The following is a 19,610-nucleotide window of genomic DNA, read 5'->3' on the forward strand; positions in this document are numbered from 1 at the left end:
AAAAAGCATTGGCACCTGCTTTGCCCATGTCTCATTCATGTCCCTGCTTTATGTTCAGGTCAGCTTCAGGTCACCAAATCCCTCTGCCATTTCTATAGCTCGGTGTCTCCAAACCCTGATGCATGCATTACATATCATGAACACTGGCTGGCTCTGGCTCAGCAACTCAGGGACCGGGAGATGGAGGGGCGCTTGCTGGAGTCCCTTGGGCAACTTTATCGGAACCTAAATACATCCAGGTGAGTTCCTACCTTAGGGAGAGATGGCGTTCTTTCTCTCAAGTCCATACGCACATGGCACATGGATGTTATGATGGAAAATCATGGCTCCTGCAGCTACCATGCAGCACTATCTATCAGCTGGGAGTTCTGTGGCCTTGGGCCAGTTGTACCTTGGTTTGCTCTTCAGTCAGAGGAGGATAACAGTGGCATTTACCTTACAGTAAAATACCTTATTGTGAAAAATGAGTGAGTTAAAGTCCCTGAAATACAGGCAGGCTTTGTAATGATTACTTTGTCATTCTATCTTGTGTGTTTCCAAAACAAGCTATCCTGTGACTGGCTGAGTGTGCATGTCTCAAAGGGGACAGTTATATTGAGGACAATGACCCTTCAAGGGGTCTTCACTACCTGAAGACAACCTGGGATTTTAGAAAGACACAAGGTAGATAAATGCCATGAAGCAGGGTATAAATTTTATGGCTAAAAGTTTCGTCTTTAAAATGGGAACCGGGACCTCAGGATGAACACACAGTAGGGGATGGGCTTGGCACTTAGCTTTGTGGGAAAACTGGATATTAGCACTTTGTTTTGTGATCAACTTCTTTATGCTTTCTTAAAAAAAAAAAACCTCAGTTTTGCAAACAATATGCCCAGCATATATCCAGGTATCCTTTAGACCACTGATACTCTGTCTTCATCCATGCACCTTACCACCTGCTTTCTGGAGTTCTTCCCCCCCCCACCAGTTCAGGTCCACCAGGGCTCCCCTTTATTCATGAGCAGCCTGCAGTCCTGTCTCTACCAAGCCTTGATGCATTTTGTTAAACTCCACAGAGGTCTTAAAAGCTTTCATTAACAGATTTGTGTTGTAATGCTACATTCATAATTCTGAGTGGCTTCTAAAATAGAGTGGAGATGTTTCCTGGGGATGAACAGAGGGGCTAGCTTCTGCATTTTAAGCACTGTCATAGTTAGGGTCTCTCTTGCTGAGATGAGACATCATGACAGGGTTTACTTGGCTCATGCTTCCACGTTGTAGTCTGGCTTGCTTCCTTTGGCTTGCTCAACCTGCTTTGTCTTAGAGAACTCAGGACCACCACCTCAGAAGCGGCACCACCCATAATAGGCTGGACCCTCCTTGATCAATCACTATATCAGAAATGTCCACAGGCTTGCCTACAGACTGGCATTGTAGAAGCATTTTGTTGACTGAGGCACCCTCCTCTCAGATGACTTTAGCTTATGTCAAGCTGACATAATACTAGCCAGCACAGGCACCATGGTAACTGTGGGTATGCAGGCAATCAGACAGCGTGAACTCTCTCTGTGTGCTTCTCCCTGCTTGCTTTTTCTTTCTGTTCCCCTTTCTCTTACAAAAATAAGATGCCTTAGCTTATGGTTCCAGGGAGAGAGTTTTGACATAGTTAGCATGGAAGGGGGTGGCATTCAAGGGAAGCCCAGCCTGTTTTGCATTTGCTCCTGCACACCCTAGGAGTCTAGATACCAAAAGATGGGTTTCAATGACATTTTGAGGTGAAATAGTCAAATGCACCTTGGAACTGGGCTTTAGGAAAGTCAGGTTTTACACAATGTTAGCATGGATTTTCAGTCTTAGATTACTCCTGGTCCCAGACCCTACCAGTCATTCTGTGCTCTCAGCTCTGGTTCAGTTGTCAAGAATACTGAGATCCTAACTAAATGGGTATAGGAAAAGAGAGAGAGAGAGTGTGTGAGAGAGAGAGACAGAGAGAGGCAGACAGAGACACAGAGAGATACAGAGACAAAGAGACACACCTAGAGAGACATAGACAGAGAGACACAGAGAGAGAGACAAAGAGACACACAGAGAGACAGAGACACAGAGAGACACACACGAATATATCACTGTTCTTAGATGATATGGGTGATACAAAAGAGACATGGAGTAGAAACCATAAGAGAATGGAACCATCTCAGACTGGCTAACTATGCCAATCTGTCACTGGCTACCAGGTTCCTAGTTCCTCCAAAGAGGCTTCATTTTTTTGAGGCAGATTTTTAAAGCTATGGGCCTTTCAGACAGGAGGGCATGGAGTCAGAGACCTAAGGGTTTTTGAGGAGTCTGACATACTCAAAGTATGTTCAGAGTTCTTGTAGGTAGATGTCGTGTCAAGCATAGAACTAGATACTTGCTGTGTGCTTGTGTGACCTGCTGAGTGGTAACTGAGTTGATTAACCCATGGGCTCACCACCCTTGTATTGCAGTTGTATGCTTCCCTGCATTCTGACAGTTAAGAGAGTGGGGGTTTATTGCCAAAGGGAGGCACTGGCTGGATTGTTCGGGGTTTGGGTAAGGAAAGTAAAGGGGGTTTGGAGTATGGAGGCAAACTTTCTAGTGCTTAGTGACAAGATTAGTGGTCAGTGCCATCAATGGAGGTTCAGGGGCCCATTCCACATGTTCTTTTTGATTCTGTCCTGTGCAGTGTTAGGTGGAGAACAGCACGGACTCCTCCTTAGGGAGCACTCACAAGCAAGGGACCAAGTATTAATTAATTATTTACAGTAAAAAATTATTAAACCATCATTAAACATTATGCATCGAAAGACAAGGATTTTTTTTGCAAGTTCCTATGCCTCAAGTTCTCCAGGTATAATTTTTTTTACAATTTAAAAAATATCAATAAATAGTTCATGCATATGAAAGATTATATATCCTATTCTCTATATTAAGTTCTAGGTACATTAAATATAATACACATATACCTTAGTTATATATGTAGGATTATGATTAAAGGTCTATTATACAATGCAGTGTTCCTTTTACTTGCATTTTTTGAGGTTAAAATCTGTTTTATTGAAAACACTTTTATACATATGTTTTGATCATGTTTTTCCTCCTCCAACTCCTCCCACTTACCCAACTTTTTGTTCTTTTTCTCTCTTGTAAAATAAAAAGAAATAAAAATCCCCAAGAAATAAAAAAAAAACTAACACAAAAACCACCAGTGAAAATGAAAAACAAAACAAAAAGTAAAACACCGATAACTCAAAAAATGCCAAAACAAAGCAAAATGAAACAGACTCCAAAAAAAAAAAAAACCCAAAATAACAAAAACCAACCAAACCAAACCAAAACAAAAGCAATGAGTTTGTTTTGTGCCGGCTAACTACTTTTGGGCATAGGGCCTGCCCTATAGTCTGGTTAATATACCCAGTGTGACTGCATTTGAGACAAGTGATTTTCTTTTGCCTGTGGGTATCATTTGCAGATAGCTTCTTGGTTAGGGGTGGGACCCCTGGGTCCACTTCCCCCTCTCAGTGATGGGAATCTGTCTCTGAATAAGCATATTACACCATGGGAGCCTGTCTGGTGTGCCAGATACTATGGTAAGTGCGGGGAGTCCCATAGTCAGGAAAAAAAAAATAATAATCCAAACTAGCAATCCCACATAGCCTCCACCGTATGAGAGTGTGTGTTGCTTTTATAGGTCCTCAAGCATATATTATCATTTAGGAACTCTTGATAACAGAATCACTGATGTTTAACCACATGCAAAGCAACTGAGCCTTTACAATTTAATTTGCAGCTCAACATACATTTTAGTTGTTACTTTTTCATGTAGCTGTGTTAAGTCCCATTGCTACCAAACTGCCAATCATCTCCAGGGCCTCCTCCTTCAAACCTGAGCAGCAGGACTCCCCACTCCCCACCCTCATCTTGCACTGGAAATTACAAATGTCCTGTGTATTCTTGTTGACCCTGACTACAAATGGGATGGTTTTGTGACTGGTTTCCAAGACTCATTTATGTTATGTATGTCAGTATTCTATTTAATTTCTTTTTGTTTTTACATGTGTTTGTTTCTTTTCTGTGTGACATTGTGTGTGTGTGCTTGTGTGTGTGTGCTTGTGTGTGTGTGTGTGTGTAGGTCAGTCCCTTCTCTTCTTTAAGTGGGTCCTGGGGAGTGAACTAGGTTGTCAGGGTTGTCAATAACAACCTTTATCTGCTGAGCCATCTTGCTGGCCCACCCATAATTTTTATTGCTGAACAATATTCTGAACTATGCCATATTTGTTTATATCATTTGTTAGTTGACGGAGAAGTAGGTTATTTCCATTTTATGGCTATGGTAAATAATGGGCATTTGTGAACAAGTGAACATGGGGTTGTAGTTCTCTTGAGTATGTACCTAGGAGTGGGATTACAGAATTCAGGGTATTCTTAACTCTGTTTATTGTTTGTGGAACACAGACTTTCTCCAAAGAGGCTGCACCATTTGCTATCCCTATGACTAATGTGTGATGACCTCACCGCTCCCATACCCTCATTACATTCGCTATTGTATGTGTTTCATTTTAGCCATCCTAGTGGGGTCGGATGGAATCTTATTTTTTCCATTGTGCTTTTAATCTGCATTTCCTTAGTGACTAAAGATGTTGAACATTGTTTCATGGGCATTATATATTCTCTTTGGAGAAATAGTTGCCCAAGTCATTTGTCTATTTTAAAATAAGGCCCTTTGCATCTTTATTGTTGACTTAAAACTTCATGTATTCTGGATCCAAGTCTCCCATTAGATGTGTGTGTTGAACACATTTTCTCCCCATCTTGCAGTCTTGGTTGCCTCATGCAATGACCTGGGATGCTCTCTATTTTGGTCAAGCTTGATGAGTACTTTACAGGTGATTAGGAAAGCATGCTTGTGGGTGTACGAGGAGGGGATTCTAGAGAGAATCAACTAAGCAGTAAAGACCTGCCTCAAGTACAGATGGCACCATCTCATAGGCCTGGATTTTCAGAGATACTTGCTCCATTGTTGTAGTAGAAGTTGACTCATGTCAGAATTCAGAATTCTTCTATTCTTTAATTTTTTACATTTTTTTTTAAATGTGTGTGGGTATTTTGCCCACATGTATGTCTACACATAGTTTAGGTGCCTGGTGCCTGAGGAGGCCAGGAGAGGGCATGGGGTCCTCTAAACTGGAGCAACAGATGCTTATAAGCTGCCATGTGGGTGCTGGGAACTGAACCCTGGCCCTCTGGAAGAGTAGCCAGTGACCGTAGCCACTGAGCCATCTCTCCAGCTCCAGGGTCTTTTTATTTTAATATTTAGTAGTTCCAGCTTTTGAGGTTTGTATTTGAATTCTTTGGAGGAAATGCCCACTAACCAACAACTTTCCCTTCCCCAGACACAATCAGCCACATTAAGAGTGAGATTCAGAAGTTCTTTGAATGTCACAGGAAGTTCTTCCAGATGGAAGGTCATTGTCCCTTTGTAAAATAGCCATTTCATCAGAGAATGTGCAGGAATGCTGTACTTAGGTGTATAGGTCACCTAATCCAACAGAGAGCTTTTAAAAGAGCAAAAAGAACAGAAACAAATTGACAGGTGTCTCCACACCCCTGGGTGTGGTCACTTTAATTTCTCATGAAACTTCCTGGTTGCTGAAGTGAAAAGGGGAACCTTTCTGAGGCCCTGACTGTCAAATAAAAGAACATAAACAAATGTATCTGTTAGAGCAACTTTGTCCTGGCATTGATTCCCAGGACGAATTTGTCAAGCGGGTCTTGATGTCATGGACCAGTGGTTCTCAACCTTCCCAATGCTGTGGCCCTGTAATATACTTCCTCATGTTGTGGTGATCCCCTAACCACAAAATTATTTTCACTGCTGCTTCATAACTGCAGTTTTGCTACTGTTATGGATTGCAATGTAAATATCTGATATTCAGGGTGCTCTTAGGCGACCCCCATGAAAGGGTTGTTCAATCCCCAGAGAGGTTGCAAGGCACAGGTTGAGAACCGTGGTTGTGAACTGATTTCTTCCGCTCCCCTGACTGGATTTCCATTCTCACCAAATTCAAGGTAAAGCAAGCAAAGGCAGGATTAGAGGAGAGAACACTTTAGGGAGGAATGGAGTGTGTGTGTGTGTGTGGGGGGGGGCATCTATGTGCCAGAAGACATCTGGGGGTAGGAATGGGAGGGTCTTCGTACCAGAAGTCATCTGGGTAAAACATTTGAGGAAGAGTCCCAGGGGCTAAGTATGATGTTTGAAAAGAGGAGAAGGGTATCGAATGGCATTTCAGGTAGCCTGAAATCGGTAGGGCCATGTGAATAACAGGTGGACAGATGTTGGTGATCTCTGGGCCTGAGGCAGAGAAGATGTTAGACCCCGGGGAAACAAAGATGCAGAGTCAGGTGGGGTTGGGGGGGGGTGCATCTCAGCAGGCCCGAAGGACTTACCCTAAGCATCCATAAAGATAATCCTAGGCTAGCAGGAATCTTCTGTTGAACATGTGCTGTTTGCTGAGCAGTGTATCTGTTTCAGGACAACCCCACACATGGCAGGAAGTTTTGTAGAAGTAGAGAGCCCCACGTGGGGGGTGTGTGGTGCCCATGAAGTCTACAGCAGTATTGGCCAACTTGTCTGTCTTTTATTTTTTGAGACAGAATCTCCTAGAGCAGGGTGACCTTGAACCTTTATTTTCCTGCTTCCACGTCTTAAGTGCTAGGGTTATGGGCAAGAGATACCACATCCCACATTAGCAAGCTTGACAAAAAAATAGTAAATTTTTCAGGCTTTGTGGGCCATATGTTCTCTGTCAGATCTCGTCCACTCTGCAGCTGTGGTGCAAAAACAGCTCTGGGCAGTACATAAACAAACGAGTGTGGCTGCATTCCAAGGAAGCTACTCACAAAAAGCAGACTGGAGGGCATGCTTGGCACATGGGTCAGAGTTTGCCATCCCCAGTCTCTAGTGTTTGTATTCAAGTACTTTGGGTGTGTTCTGTTTTCTTTGCTAACAGTCCTCACCCCAGATAAGGATGCCTTGCAGATAGTTCTCCAGGGAAACCTCGTGGTATTCCACGGGTGAGAGTGGCTCAGTGTTTACCGGCTCTGTTCCTGCCTGCTGCAGTCCAGACTCAGCATGCTGCTTGGTTTTACTGGGCTTGTCTCAACCCCCTCCCCTCCGGCCCCGTTTTTCTATTTAAGGTGGTTTCTTTCTTCTGCCCTTTTTGATGGTTATAATTATTTAGTGTAATGATTTTCTCTGGTGTTTAAAGTGAGAGCGGTTAGAAGTTTGGCTCACTCTTCAGCACTTACAGATAAAATGTCCTTTCTGCCTTCCAGGTGACAACTAGACTGGAGCTGCACCAAGTGTTTCAGGCTCCAGGGGGGAGAAGTCTGTGTGGATGTTGCTCTTGGTCTTGATCTGAGGCATACTGACTGTGTTAGTCACTTTTGTATTGATGTGATAAGATGTCACGACCAAGGCAACTTATAGAAGAGAGCATTTAATAGAGTTTCAGCTTTAGAGGGTTATAGCCCATGATGGCAGAGGGAAGAAAGCATGGTGGCAGGGACAGCCAAGTGTGCGCATCTCAGAACTTCAATGGTTGGCATGCGCGCGTGTGTGTGAGTGCGTGTGTGCATGTGTGTGCATGCGCCTGTGTGTATGCAGTGCAATGGGAGGCTTTTGAAGCCTCAAAGCTCCAGTCACACCTCCTCTAACAAGGCTTCACTTCCTCTAACAAGGCTGCACCTCTTAATCTTGCTGAATCATTTTACTAACTGGGGACCAAATATTCAAACATGTGAGTCTGTGTGTGTGGTGGTGGTGGTGGTGGGGTATTCTAATTCAAACCACCTCCCAGCCCAACCCCCTTTTCTGGAGCTGAACCAGATAGGGTTCAGAAGGCCCTTGTTTGTGGCTTCATTGGATCCACTCAACAAGTATTTACTCATCAGTTTCTATGGCCCAGACAGTAAGCAAGAAATCAGATAAAGGAATTACAGTTCTGAGCTTATGCTCACAGGACAGTAAAGGGAACGGAAAATGGACAGTCACCAGTAAAGTGGGAGAAACTGTGGTAAGTGCACCCACATGATACTAACTGGAAAGAGGGAGGGAGCATTTTTGTGTGAAGCAGGCCCTTGCCAAGACCCATTACTCTCTGCTTGTGAAAGTGGCACCTGCTTAGGATCTGTTCCTCCTAGCTTTTATTTTTATTCTATTCTTGCTTGCTTCGGTGGAACTAAAATAAAAACAACAGAAACAATAAAAAGCCTCCAACATTTGGTTTCCAATATAACTGACATGCCTAATCCCTAACTGGTTCTGCAATCCTAAATGAAGAAACAGTTGCATTTATTATGCCCACACTTGACCCCAAGGCTGTGGTACCCTACCACCCGCTTGGCAGATGAGGAAATTTCGTTCAAGGTTGGCAATTATTTATGTGCTTAACAGTTTCAGTTTTTTTTTTTTTTTAAGTGTTGAAAAAAAAAATAATCTTTCCCACAACTGATAGCTAAGCCAGAAGTTCAGTAAGGGTTGCTTGAATGTGTGGTTAGACTCTTAGTATTAGATTCTGGTCAAACATGGCTTATTTCCTGACTACAGTTACTTACACTTTCTGAGCCTTATTTTTCCATTTTTAATTACATGTACTTATTTGTGTGTATGAGAGAGAGAGAGAGAGTCAGAGTAGAAAGAAGAGAGGAGAGACAGAGTGAGTGAGAGAGATAGGAGAGAGGACACACACAGAGGGAGAGAGAGACAGAGAGAAAGAGGGAGGAGAGAGATAAGAGAGAGGAGAGAGACAGAGAAAGACAGGAGAGAGGATAGAGACAGTGAGAGAGAGGACACACACACACACACACACAACACACACACACACACAGAGAGAGAGAGAACCACAGTATGTATGTGTGTGCTGGTGTCCATACAGAAGTCAGAGGACCACGTTCACAGTCAGGTTTCCCCTTCTGCCATGTGAGTCTCAGTGGTAGAACTCAGACGTTCAGGTTTGGTGGCAAGTGCCGCCTTAACTCATGGAGCCATGTCTTTCATGAGCCATTTTGTGAAACTGATGCAGTAGTCGAACTGCTGTCTTGAAGCTATTGTGATGATTGAGATTATGTGTGCAAAGTGCCCAGAGCATGCTTAAACACCCAGTAAATTCCAGGTAACAATATATTGCCACTGCCACTGCCACTGCCACTGTAACAGCAAGTTTAAAATAGAGCCTTAGAAATGAACAGGGGAACCTGGGAATGCTCTTTTATTTTTCTCTTTAAAGCCATTGTTTATTTGTATTATCAGCTAAGCACTTTGATAACAAAGTTCTGTTTGAGAGAATGGGCATTGAAGATGCACATCCCACCACCTTGCAGAGCCCTTTGAAAGCAGGGCTCTTACTATAGGAAAAGGACAGATAGACAGCTGGAGGATAGGCTCTTTTGTAGGTCAGGTAGGTTCACCCAGGCAGGGTTGGTGGGACAAGGCTGTCTGGGAATACAGATGTTCAGGGGGAGGGGAATCACTTTGCTACAGTTCACCTGTTTTGGACTGGGAGAAAGGAACAAGTTCTGAGACCCAGAGAGTAAACCTGGAGACAGGAACAATGGTTACAGCAAAAGTGGGATCAAGACTTGATAGGCAGAGGACTCACGTGAGTGAATCAATCCTAACCCACAAGGTTTTTCTCTTCTTTCCTTTTGATTCAGAGGCCAAACCAGATCTAGCATCTTCAGGTGGTGGCAAGAGGAGCGAGGATGCTGGGTCATTCCAGGTCAAGTCTGCGTGTGACGCAGCACAGCTGCTGGATTTATCTTACCGGGCTTGGTGATGGTATGGAGTGATACAAGCGCCAAGGCAGCTGGACCCGCCTGCCTCCCAATCCAGGCTGTTAGAGAACTTTTAAAAAGAGGAATGTGTGTCTTGGTGAAAATCCTCTACTCAAGTGGAGTCTGCATGCCGCTGTGCTCATGAGTCTCTGTGTTTTACCTCCCACCCCCATGCTGGGGTGTTTCTCAGAGAGAAATGCTAATCTCTTTTTCTCCCTAGCAAGACATCAAATGCTTACTCCATTCTAAATCTTTTTTCCCTGAGGATTTGGAGACAGAAACCTCAGTGCAAGGACATTTGAGGACAGTAAGTGGCAATAAAACACAAGAGGAAGTAGGATCAAGATGAGGTTTGCAAGCTCTGGCTTCAGCATTCCTCCAGTCCGAGTGAGGAGAGTCATGGATCCTGGCCTGGGATGCTTTAACCGTGTTCAGACTTGGGAGAGAAGGTTGGGGTCTCCTGGTGTTACAAAGACTGTGGGTGTCCTACCTACTCAGAGAGTGGCCAATGCAGTATTGTATGCAGCTTTTCAACAGTCAGCATTGTCCAAGCTTCAGATTCCTAACTCTTGAGAGAGTCTAATGTTCGCCCTGCCAATCATCTTACGTCAAGGGTAGGGCAGTAGGGACAACCAGAGTTCTTTCCTAGCTCTTGCATGGGCTGAATGCCTGGGCACCCTTTTCAGATGGCTCAAAGTTGCTTCACAGATCAGAGATCATCAGTCAAGGCACTGTTTGCATCTCTCATTGGAAAAAGGGCCTGACAGCTGAGTTGTCTGCCATGAGCCAGTGTATTAATCCATTTTCCGTTGCTATTACAAAATACCTTGGGCTAGGCAATAGGGCATGTGGCCATCATCACTCCAGGTCTGGCAAAGGTCTCTTGGCTAAGGCATCACAATGGCAAGAATGTTTGGTGAGATAAGAAACCAGGGCTGTGCTGTTTTCTCCAGGACAACTCACTCTCTTGAGAACTAACCAAGGTCCCAGGAGAGCCTTGTAATCCCTCTTGTGAGCAATGGCTCCGGTGCCCGATGACCCAATTACTTTGGATTAAGCCCTGTGTTTTACAGGCCCTACTACCTTTTGCCTTTGCTACAGTGAAGATCAAGCCTTCAATACCAAAGTCCAGCAGGTGGTAGCTGTGTTTGATGTGAGCTTCCTGTGTACATGCTTACTGATGTGGTTGAATTTCCAGATGACATGTGTGTTCTGGACTTTGATGCACATGGTCATAAACATAGCATGTTTTAGGAAACCAGATTTATGGATTGTGAGTGTCATGTGACTATCATGCCTCCACTTAGTTAGTTTTAGGTGACTCTGGGCACCTAAGGTTTTCCGAAGCTCTCAGTTAATATTGATTCTATGAAGGCCATGATGGGGGCAGGGAGAGTTGTTAATACTTTCAGGACCTGTGGGTGGGGTTCTGCTCCTGGTGTACCACACAGCCATGTAAAGTCATTTTCCATCTCTTGAACGGTTTCCTCTAGAGTAGTGGTTCTCAATCTCCCTAATGCTGCGACCCTTTAATACAGTTCCTCATGTTGGTGGTGACCCCTAACCGTACAATAATTTTCATTGGCTGCTTCATAACTCTAATTTTGCTACTGTTATGAATCATAATGTAAATATTTTTGGAGCTAGATGTTTGCCAAAGGGGTCAGGACCCACAGGTTGAGAACCTCTATTTTAGAGCACAGAAAGATCGAACTAGAACAGCAAATCTAATGCAAGCTGTGCAGCTGACCCACAAGAGCTGTGACAAAATGCTAGTGCCTGGGTCACAATCACAGATTGCTGGAGACTGCCCAGAGCTCCAGCTAGTCTGACATTTTAACTTACTATGGTGAATTGCACAGTGTGACTGCATGTGTTTGTTTTAGAAACTCCCAAGTGACTCATAGCCGCTGTAGGTGACATCTGGAGGTGGCATAGAGGGTGCCCAGTGTTTCCCGTTGTTTTCTAACTCTAGATCTGTACGGCTGTGTCATCCATGTCATATCTCGTCATTAATTGCTATCATGGAGAAATTACATGACACATTTCCCCCCAAATAATTAAAGAGTACCAACTAATTAGAGAATTCCCAAATAATTAAAGGATTAAGCACCAACTTCAAAAAGATCCAGTCCGTTTTGATATCTCTTCTTAATGAATCATCAAAATCTTCATGATTTCAAGTTACCAACTACATGTTAGCACCATGGATACTCAGGCATTAATTCATAAAAGTACATTTGCTGTCTTCTAAGGCACTTATGAAAACCATACAGCAGTGTAGTCTGAAGGTTGGGGGTTAGTAACAGTGGTCAATGCTGTTTAAATATTCATTAATTGCTTATTAACAAATAGTACTGGTTTGAACACTGTAGGTGTGTTGTGTTTCTCAGCCCTCACAATAATCTTGTAAGGCAGGATAATTACATTCTCCTTTCCCAGATGGGGGAAACTGCTCTCCCTGTGATCTGCAGCAAGCTTGTTCTCCTCTAGAAGCCCAGGTCCTCCTGGGCTGAGTGACCTCAGAGCCCTTGGATCCTCCACAGCTCACAGGTCTGTCCATGTCTGTCCTCAGGTCCCTCAGGAGGTCCCTCACCTGCATCAAGGAGAGTCTGCGTATATTTGTCGACCTAGGGGAGAGAGACAAGGCGGCTGAGGCCTGGCTGGGGGCTGGGCGTGTGCACTACCTCCTGCAGGAGGATGAACTGGTGGAGCTGTACTTGCAGGTAGGTCGTGGGGTGCTCTTATCCCAGCCACTTGGGGAGGTAGCTGTACTCTCTGAGTTAGCTGGAGGAGACATGAGAGCTTGTGGGAGCTGGCAGAGGGGTACAGGCCACAGAGCATTTGCTGCTAATAACTAGTGATGGAGGCTTGCAGGGGCTGAGTCTGTTTCAAGTCTTGCTGGCTTTACTTGCTGGAGTGGATCCCACATTTTCAACTTCAGTCATTTATATATGTTAAGTGGGTGCTGTTGCTAAACCCATGCACCCTCTGAACCATTATTTATTTATTTTTTCTTGGCCTCTACTTCAAATCAACCGTTTAAAAACACTTAACTTTACATCATGTCTCAAATCACTGGCTTGACTCATTTTTAATGGTTTTCCTGAAGCACAATAAAATAAATATTTAACTATGGAAACACAGACTGTTTATCTGTGCACTGCTAAGGTCTCCCCAAGTCCCACTAGAAGAATGTTCTCCTCCCACATGGGGGGACTTCCAGAGAGAGCATCAGAGTCTTACCAGCCTCATGGGGGAAGGCCAAGTCTTCACAATGACTAGGGTTGCTAGAATTCTGACTAGGTACCCTGGGGTCCTCCCTCTGCTTGTCTCCCAGAGCTCTAGATGACCTTTTCTCTGCCTTTGACAGCCATTTCTGTCCCACTAGGCGGCCATCCAGACAGCCTTGAGGTCAGAAGAGCCCTCCCTTGCTCTCAAGCTTTACGAAGAGGCAGGTGATGTGTTCTTCAATGGGACCCGCCACAGGCATCGTGCTGTGGAGTACTACAGGGTAAGCCATGGACTTGCTGTGCTTAGTCAAACCCTGGCACAGATGTGGGTGGCTCCACTGGGTTCCCTTTGTCTTCCTTGTCCAGCACTCACATCCACATCCCATCTTTAACCTGGCAAAAGATCTCGTCATTTTAGTTACTCTCTGGCTTGAGGTATGAGTCTTGCCACAAGATACCTCAGTAATTAGTTTCTTGTGTGCACAGCCTTTTACAGTGGCAGCATACAGAGATTACCCACACTCTTACTAATGTTGCATTATGAAAGATGAGCTAAAGGGAGGCAAGGGCAGACATTGCAATGGTAAAGGTTCCAAAGGGATGAGTAACATTATAGCAGAGAAGTCTGACCACAGACAGGCACAGCAACAGTAACATCTGAGAGCTCACATCTCAAACTATAAGGGACAGCAAATTCGAAATGGTGAGTCTTTGGGAACCACAAAGGCCACCCCCAGGGACATACTTCCCCGTAAAGCCACGCCTCCTAATCCTCCCCAGACAGCTAACAACTGGGAACCAAGTATTCAAATGACTGAGACTTATGGAGGACATGTCATCCACACCACTGCAGACACTAAAAATATGCTAGTGTGCTTTTAATCAGCATGCATTAAAGTGTGTTTAAGTTAAGATACATAACACCAACTCATCAAATTGTGATTTCACAGTTGTTATTGCAAATGATGAGGCAAGAAAATAAGAGGGTAATTAATACTAATTAAGTAAATGTCCAGGTGTAGCAAATGCATCAATTGTCATCACTTTGACTGGGAAATATTTGTTCCTATAACTTTGCTTGTGGCCTGGCAGTGGTGGCACACATCTTTAATGCTAGCAGAGGCAGGCAGATCTCTGTGTGTTCGAGGTCAGTCTAGTCTGAAGAATGAGTTCCAGAATAGCTAGGGTTGTTACACAGAGAAACCCTGTCTCAAAAAAAAAAAACCAAACAAACAAAAAAAAAAAAAAAAAAAAAAAAAAAAAACTAAACCAAACCCAAACAAGCAAGCAAACAAACAAACCCTTTGCTTGTTTGGGTATGCACTCTTTGCTCAGTTGCTTGCTTTTTATCATACATGATCAGAAACCAAAGCTGTGTTAGGCACTGACTGTAGGTGGGAGATCAAGAAACACATCCCTCATCATCAAGATGCTTATTTTCATACATGGATAATAAAATTAAGGCTTGGGGCTGCAGAAATGGCTTAGTGTTTAAGAGCTTTTGCTACTCTCACAGCAGACCTTTGTTTGGTTCCCAGCACCCACATGGGGGCTCATAACTGCCTGTAGATGCAATCCCAGGCAAGCCAATACCCTCTGCTGGCCTCCTCAGGCACTGCATGAATGTGGTGCACATACAAACAAATATGCAGGCACATACTCATACATAAAATAAAAATAAATAAGTTAAGAAAATGAAACTAAGGCTTAAAGGTATGAAGTGACATGCCCAAACTTCTCTTCTAGAATTAAGAAAACAGTGGTAAGGATTATTTATTGAACACTGTCAGACATCTGCTCATATAAGTATTCCATATATCAGTGGAGATGAATGACTCCCCAGGTGACCTCACAGTTATTGGACACTTTGGGGAGCCCCACACTGGGTCCCATATGTTTCTGGGGAAACTGGAATTCCCTCTTTTGAGTTGTTAGTTGTGATAACAAGAGAATTTATCAATGGACCCAGAAAGAAGCCTAAAGACAATATTATTAAAGTTTAACAGAAAAATAAGGCAGAGAAGCTGTAAATCTCATCAGCACCAAGAGGAGAGAAGAGAAGAGCAAAAGCTATGCTGGTTGTAAGTAGGCACATGGTGGAGGAGGGGACATGGTTTAGTGAAATATCCAGAAAGATCAGAGCACCAGGACAAGCATGTCCAGGTCTTCGCAATATCTGAAAGAAAAAGAGAAAAGGAGGTAAAGAAAATGCTGTTTCTTTCAGGACTTGGAGAAGCGGCCAGGAGTCTTGGCTGTATGCTGGGAGGCCTCTAGGCGGCTGCCCTGGGGGCAGGGTTTCTAGGAAGGAGAAGTAACTTATCTCAGTAACAGGATAGTCAACAGTCTTCTTAGAGTAGCTTTAGGGTAGACTGGCTCAGATGATTAACTCTTAAGGGGAAAGACAATTGTTTGTAATATTCTAACTTTTGGAGCAGGTTAGAATGCCATGTCTTTACCCAGGGCCAGAAGTAGATTCCATTCTTTAATGGGTCCTCAGCAGAGCCTAGATATCCTCAATGGCCACCACAGCCATTCCTTCCTAAGAGCTGAGGCCTTAAAAGCAGTTAGGCTTGGGTTCTAATTGGGGAATGGATGTAACCCGTTCTCACCATGAAAATCCAGAGACCCCTTTCTAGAGTTGTTCACCAGAAGGGATTAGTGTCTGCAGTGTAGCTTCACCACCCTCCAGGTAGATACTCATTCAGGAATTGATAAGCCACAGCTGCCTTCTGGCATTCCTGGCTGGGGACACAAGGATGACATGTCCTGCTTCTGGCTAAGGAAAGAATGGAACTGTTCACTTTTGGGGTTCCTGAGTCTAGACTACCTTACCATTTTTTTCACCCCCTACCTTCATCATTAGGAAGTTTACTTCCATTCTGCTTTCAGTTGCCCCCATGTAGAAGGTCCTATGATGCCCAGTTCTTAAACTGGTCCCATCTAGGCAAAACACCAAGAAAAGGCAGTAGTAGGAAGAACACAGTGGTCACCCCAACCCCTCCAGGGGAAGCCAGGCCTGTACAGTGTTGTGTGTCTGTAGATTAAGATGGGTATGCCTTGATTCTCAGGCTGGGGCTGTCCCTTTAGCGAGGAGAATGAAGGCACTGAGAACTGAACTTCGGATCTTCAACAAATTGACCGAGCTGCAGATCAGCCTCAAGGGCTATGAGAAAGCTTTGGAGTTTGCCACCCTGGCTGCCAGGCTGAGTGTCCTCACAGGTAGGCGATTCTACCCCATGGAGCCAGAGTATTAAACACTGTGCAGGTGTGGCTGGTAAGGCAATGGATACCAGCTCTGGATTCAGGCTATGTAGGTTCTAATCCCAGGTTCACCAGTCAGGAAAACTGTAATTGAGCAAGATTAATTTCCACAAGTCTTCATCAGCAGAACAGGTTTCAGTTCTGTTATGAAGAGCAATGGTTGTCTATATAAATACGGCAGCATGAGGTGAAGGGAATAAGTTCTCATTCTGAGGTCAGTGTTGCCAATGCTAATTATTCATCACAGTTGGTAACATTCTCCCATGAGGTAAATGCCACTTTATCTTATGCATATGCAATATCTTTATTACATAAAGACTTTTTATGCTGAATTTTTAATTGATTAAGAGTTAGGCAAATGCACATTTTCCCTATTGAGTAGAAATGCAAATGAAGGTCAAGTTTCCATTAGCCTAACTGAGGACATACTTTTTTTTTTTTTTTCCCTGAGATCAGAGAGTTTTCTCTCCTTTGGACTGTTTTTTTATAGTTTTGGCTTTTGGTTCTTTGAAGTCCAAAAGAGATCATTATTATTATTTTTTAAAAAGATGGCATCAAATAGCTACCTTGTAGACATTCCTAAGACAGGACTGGATGAGGAACTTTTGTTCTCTGAATTAATAAAAGGACTTTGTATTAAAAATGGTTAGTTATTAAAAACATGAATTCACACAAACTTCAAACACCTTAAGCCCTAAGCACACACAAAGTGTTTGTTGTGAAAGATAGTCTAAAAGAGAATGGGTGCTGTAGAGTCCATGGGTCTGAGAGCTGGTAAGGAGCTGGAATGCCACTGGGCTTTCTGAAGAGGCTCTGTGTGGAAAGGGTGTTTGCTACCCAGTGTTTTTCCTTGGAAGCAATTCCTAATTGCTTAATTAAGCTTGTCTTGTCATCATAACCCATCACGGGTTTTAAGAAATAGCTCCCCTCTCAATACTGAATCACAGTATCATCTGTAACATGGAGAACATTTTCTTCCAGAAGTCAGACAGCTCAACATTTTGTGGCTCTCTTAGTAGCATATTCCATAGAAGCAATGTTCTGTTGTTTGTGGGATCATTTAAGGAATCGCTCATTCTGAAACACTAAGACCCCTTAGGGCAGGGGCCTCCTCTGTGCTCTTCCCAATGTCCCTAATCTGTGACATTTCATAGACTCAAAGTTTCTGGGCTGAATGAGTATACAATGCCCAGTGTTGGTTATGGAACATCCCTCACTCTTTTCATTCCTAGGAGATCAGAAACAGGAGCTGGTAGCTTTTCACCGCCTGGCTACTGTGTACTTTTCTCTGAACATGTACGAGATGGCTGAAGACTGCTACCTGAAGACTCTGTCCCTCTGCCCACCGTGGCTGCAGAGTCCCAAAGAGGCACTATACTATGCCAAGGTGTATTATCGCCTGGGCCGACTCACTTTCTACCAGTTGAAGGTAAGTGCTAGTCTTCTACAAGAGGAGTAAGAGGACCGGTGGGTGAAGATGCTAAGTCTTCATTCATGGGGTAGGAGTGGAGGGATGGTTTCACTGGGGACACAAAGCCCTGCTGGAGAAGTCTATCAAATGTTCTAAGTCATGCACCACATTTGGAATGGAGTTTCTGGAAGTTACATAGTTACATATATTAGAAATGCACATGCATCAAGTAAGTTAAGTTTGAGACAATCATGCATGGCATTTGGACATAAGGGTCCCCAAGCCCTAAGGAAATATTTTCCTTGATTCACTTCCTTACTGAACTGGAGTTCAATCTACGGCTCCCAGTTGCTTCTGGAACCGAGCTGGTATCCTGTCACACTCTGACCCCGAATTTGTGTCCTCAAGTTTGGCTCCCCCTTCCAAAGGTCCTTGTCACCCCAGAATAATCCTTACTCTCGTAATACAGTGACTTGTGAACCTTGTCTAACTTTGGCCTCAAAGGGAGACTCAGGGTGGGTGGCCCTGCTGACCTTCCTGGTGAGACAGTTCCTGGCCTGAAGTAATTATACAGGATAACAAATACCAGGTGCCTCTTTTTGCATCCTGTCTGAAAAAGCACCTGATTCTCACCCTACTGTGTGGAGAGGGACAGGCAAGTGAAGGCTACTTAGCCATCACACCGCAGTGCCACACTGGGCAGCTCAGGGACAGAGAGTGTGCAGCCTGGTTGCATCAACCAAGGACTCCAGGCATTGCAAAGGGCAAAACCTTGAATGACTGTAAGCAGTTGTAACTGGAAGCTGAAGTATGGATTTAGTTTTGGGTACTTCTGGCTACCGTTCCTCCACCATTTGTGGATCCCTCCCATCTCCTCCTTGACAATGAATGTTCCTATGTCCCTGTGTCTCTTGGTCTCGTTTTTAGTCAGCACTTGGGAGGCTCATCCCATATCCAAAAGGACATGGGCAGTTTTCCTTGCTGGGTCACACTGAAAAGTTCCAGAGAAGGATGGACAGGTCGGGGTTGGGTCATGTGTAGTTCATGAAATGCTGTGTCCAGTGCAATGTTGTGTCATGATTGGATGAGATGAGAAAGATGCCGCCTCTGTGTTTGAAGAGGAGGGTACTGTGATTGACAGTACCACTGGAACCAGGGTATGGTAGGGGAAGTACTTCTGTGAGGCATTGGGATTTGGGGATGGAGTATTGAAAAGTGTTAAAAGTTCTCAGCATAGACTTTAAGCCTGTCTTGGAAGTGCTGCTAATGATTTCTTCTTTGCCCCATGGGGTTAGGATGCCCATGATGCTACTGAATACTTCCTGTTGGCGCTGGCAGCTGCAGTCCTGCTGGGTGATGAGGAACTGCAGGACACCATTCAGAACAGGCTAGACAACATCTGCCATAGTCCCTTGTGGCACAGTAATCCCTTGGGGTGCTCCTCGGAGAGGGCACGGTGGCTCAGTGGTGGGAGCCTGGCTCTCTGAAAAGACCTATCCACTTTCTGACCACTTTGCCATGGCTAGCGGCTGCCTTCCTGTCCCATGTTCTTAGATCTGGACTAGGAGGGCTTAGGCATTCTCCCCATTTTATGGAGAAGAACAATACCGAGAAGGAGAAGGGCTCTGTGAGGAGCATCCTGGCCCCACACCTCACTTTTGGAGCTCTGCCCAGGTCATTGTGACTCCTCTAAACAAACAGCTCTGAAAATGCCTTCTCTCCAGCTCTGGAGAATGGAAGGAAAGCAGGCACTGTGCTGGAGAAAGGGTGAGCAGCCCATCCTGGAGCCCCTCGTAAGTGTTCTCAGGGAGAGATGCTCCAGTTTCAGCGGAGGAACCCATCATTTCTTTCTTGCTGTCTCCGGAACCAAAGGG

General features: G+C 44.3%; 1 protein-coding gene across 1 annotated transcript in view; it reads left to right on the forward strand.

Moving 5' to 3' along the window:
• Sh3tc2 (SH3 domain and tetratricopeptide repeats 2) overlaps positions 1-19,316 on the forward strand; it is a 50,961-nt gene extending 31,645 nt beyond the window's left edge. The window contains exons 12-17 of the mRNA XM_051201130.1: positions 59-239; positions 12,407-12,557; positions 13,223-13,345; positions 16,133-16,283; positions 17,558-17,754; positions 19,032-19,316. Coding sequence (XP_051057087.1) covers positions 59-239; positions 12,407-12,557; positions 13,223-13,345; positions 16,133-16,283; positions 17,558-17,754; positions 19,032-19,223 — 995 coding nt within the window. The 3' untranslated portion in view covers positions 19,224-19,316. The remainder of the gene's footprint in view (positions 1-58; positions 240-12,406; positions 12,558-13,222; positions 13,346-16,132; positions 16,284-17,557; positions 17,755-19,031) is intronic.
• The last annotated feature ends 294 nt before the right edge of the window (positions 19,317-19,610 follow it).

The sequence above is a fragment of the Phodopus roborovskii genome, unplaced genomic scaffold (genome assembly GCF_943737965.1).
Source record: "Phodopus roborovskii unplaced genomic scaffold, PHOROB, whole genome shotgun sequence".
Taxonomy (NCBI): domain Eukaryota; kingdom Metazoa; phylum Chordata; class Mammalia; order Rodentia; family Cricetidae; genus Phodopus; species Phodopus roborovskii.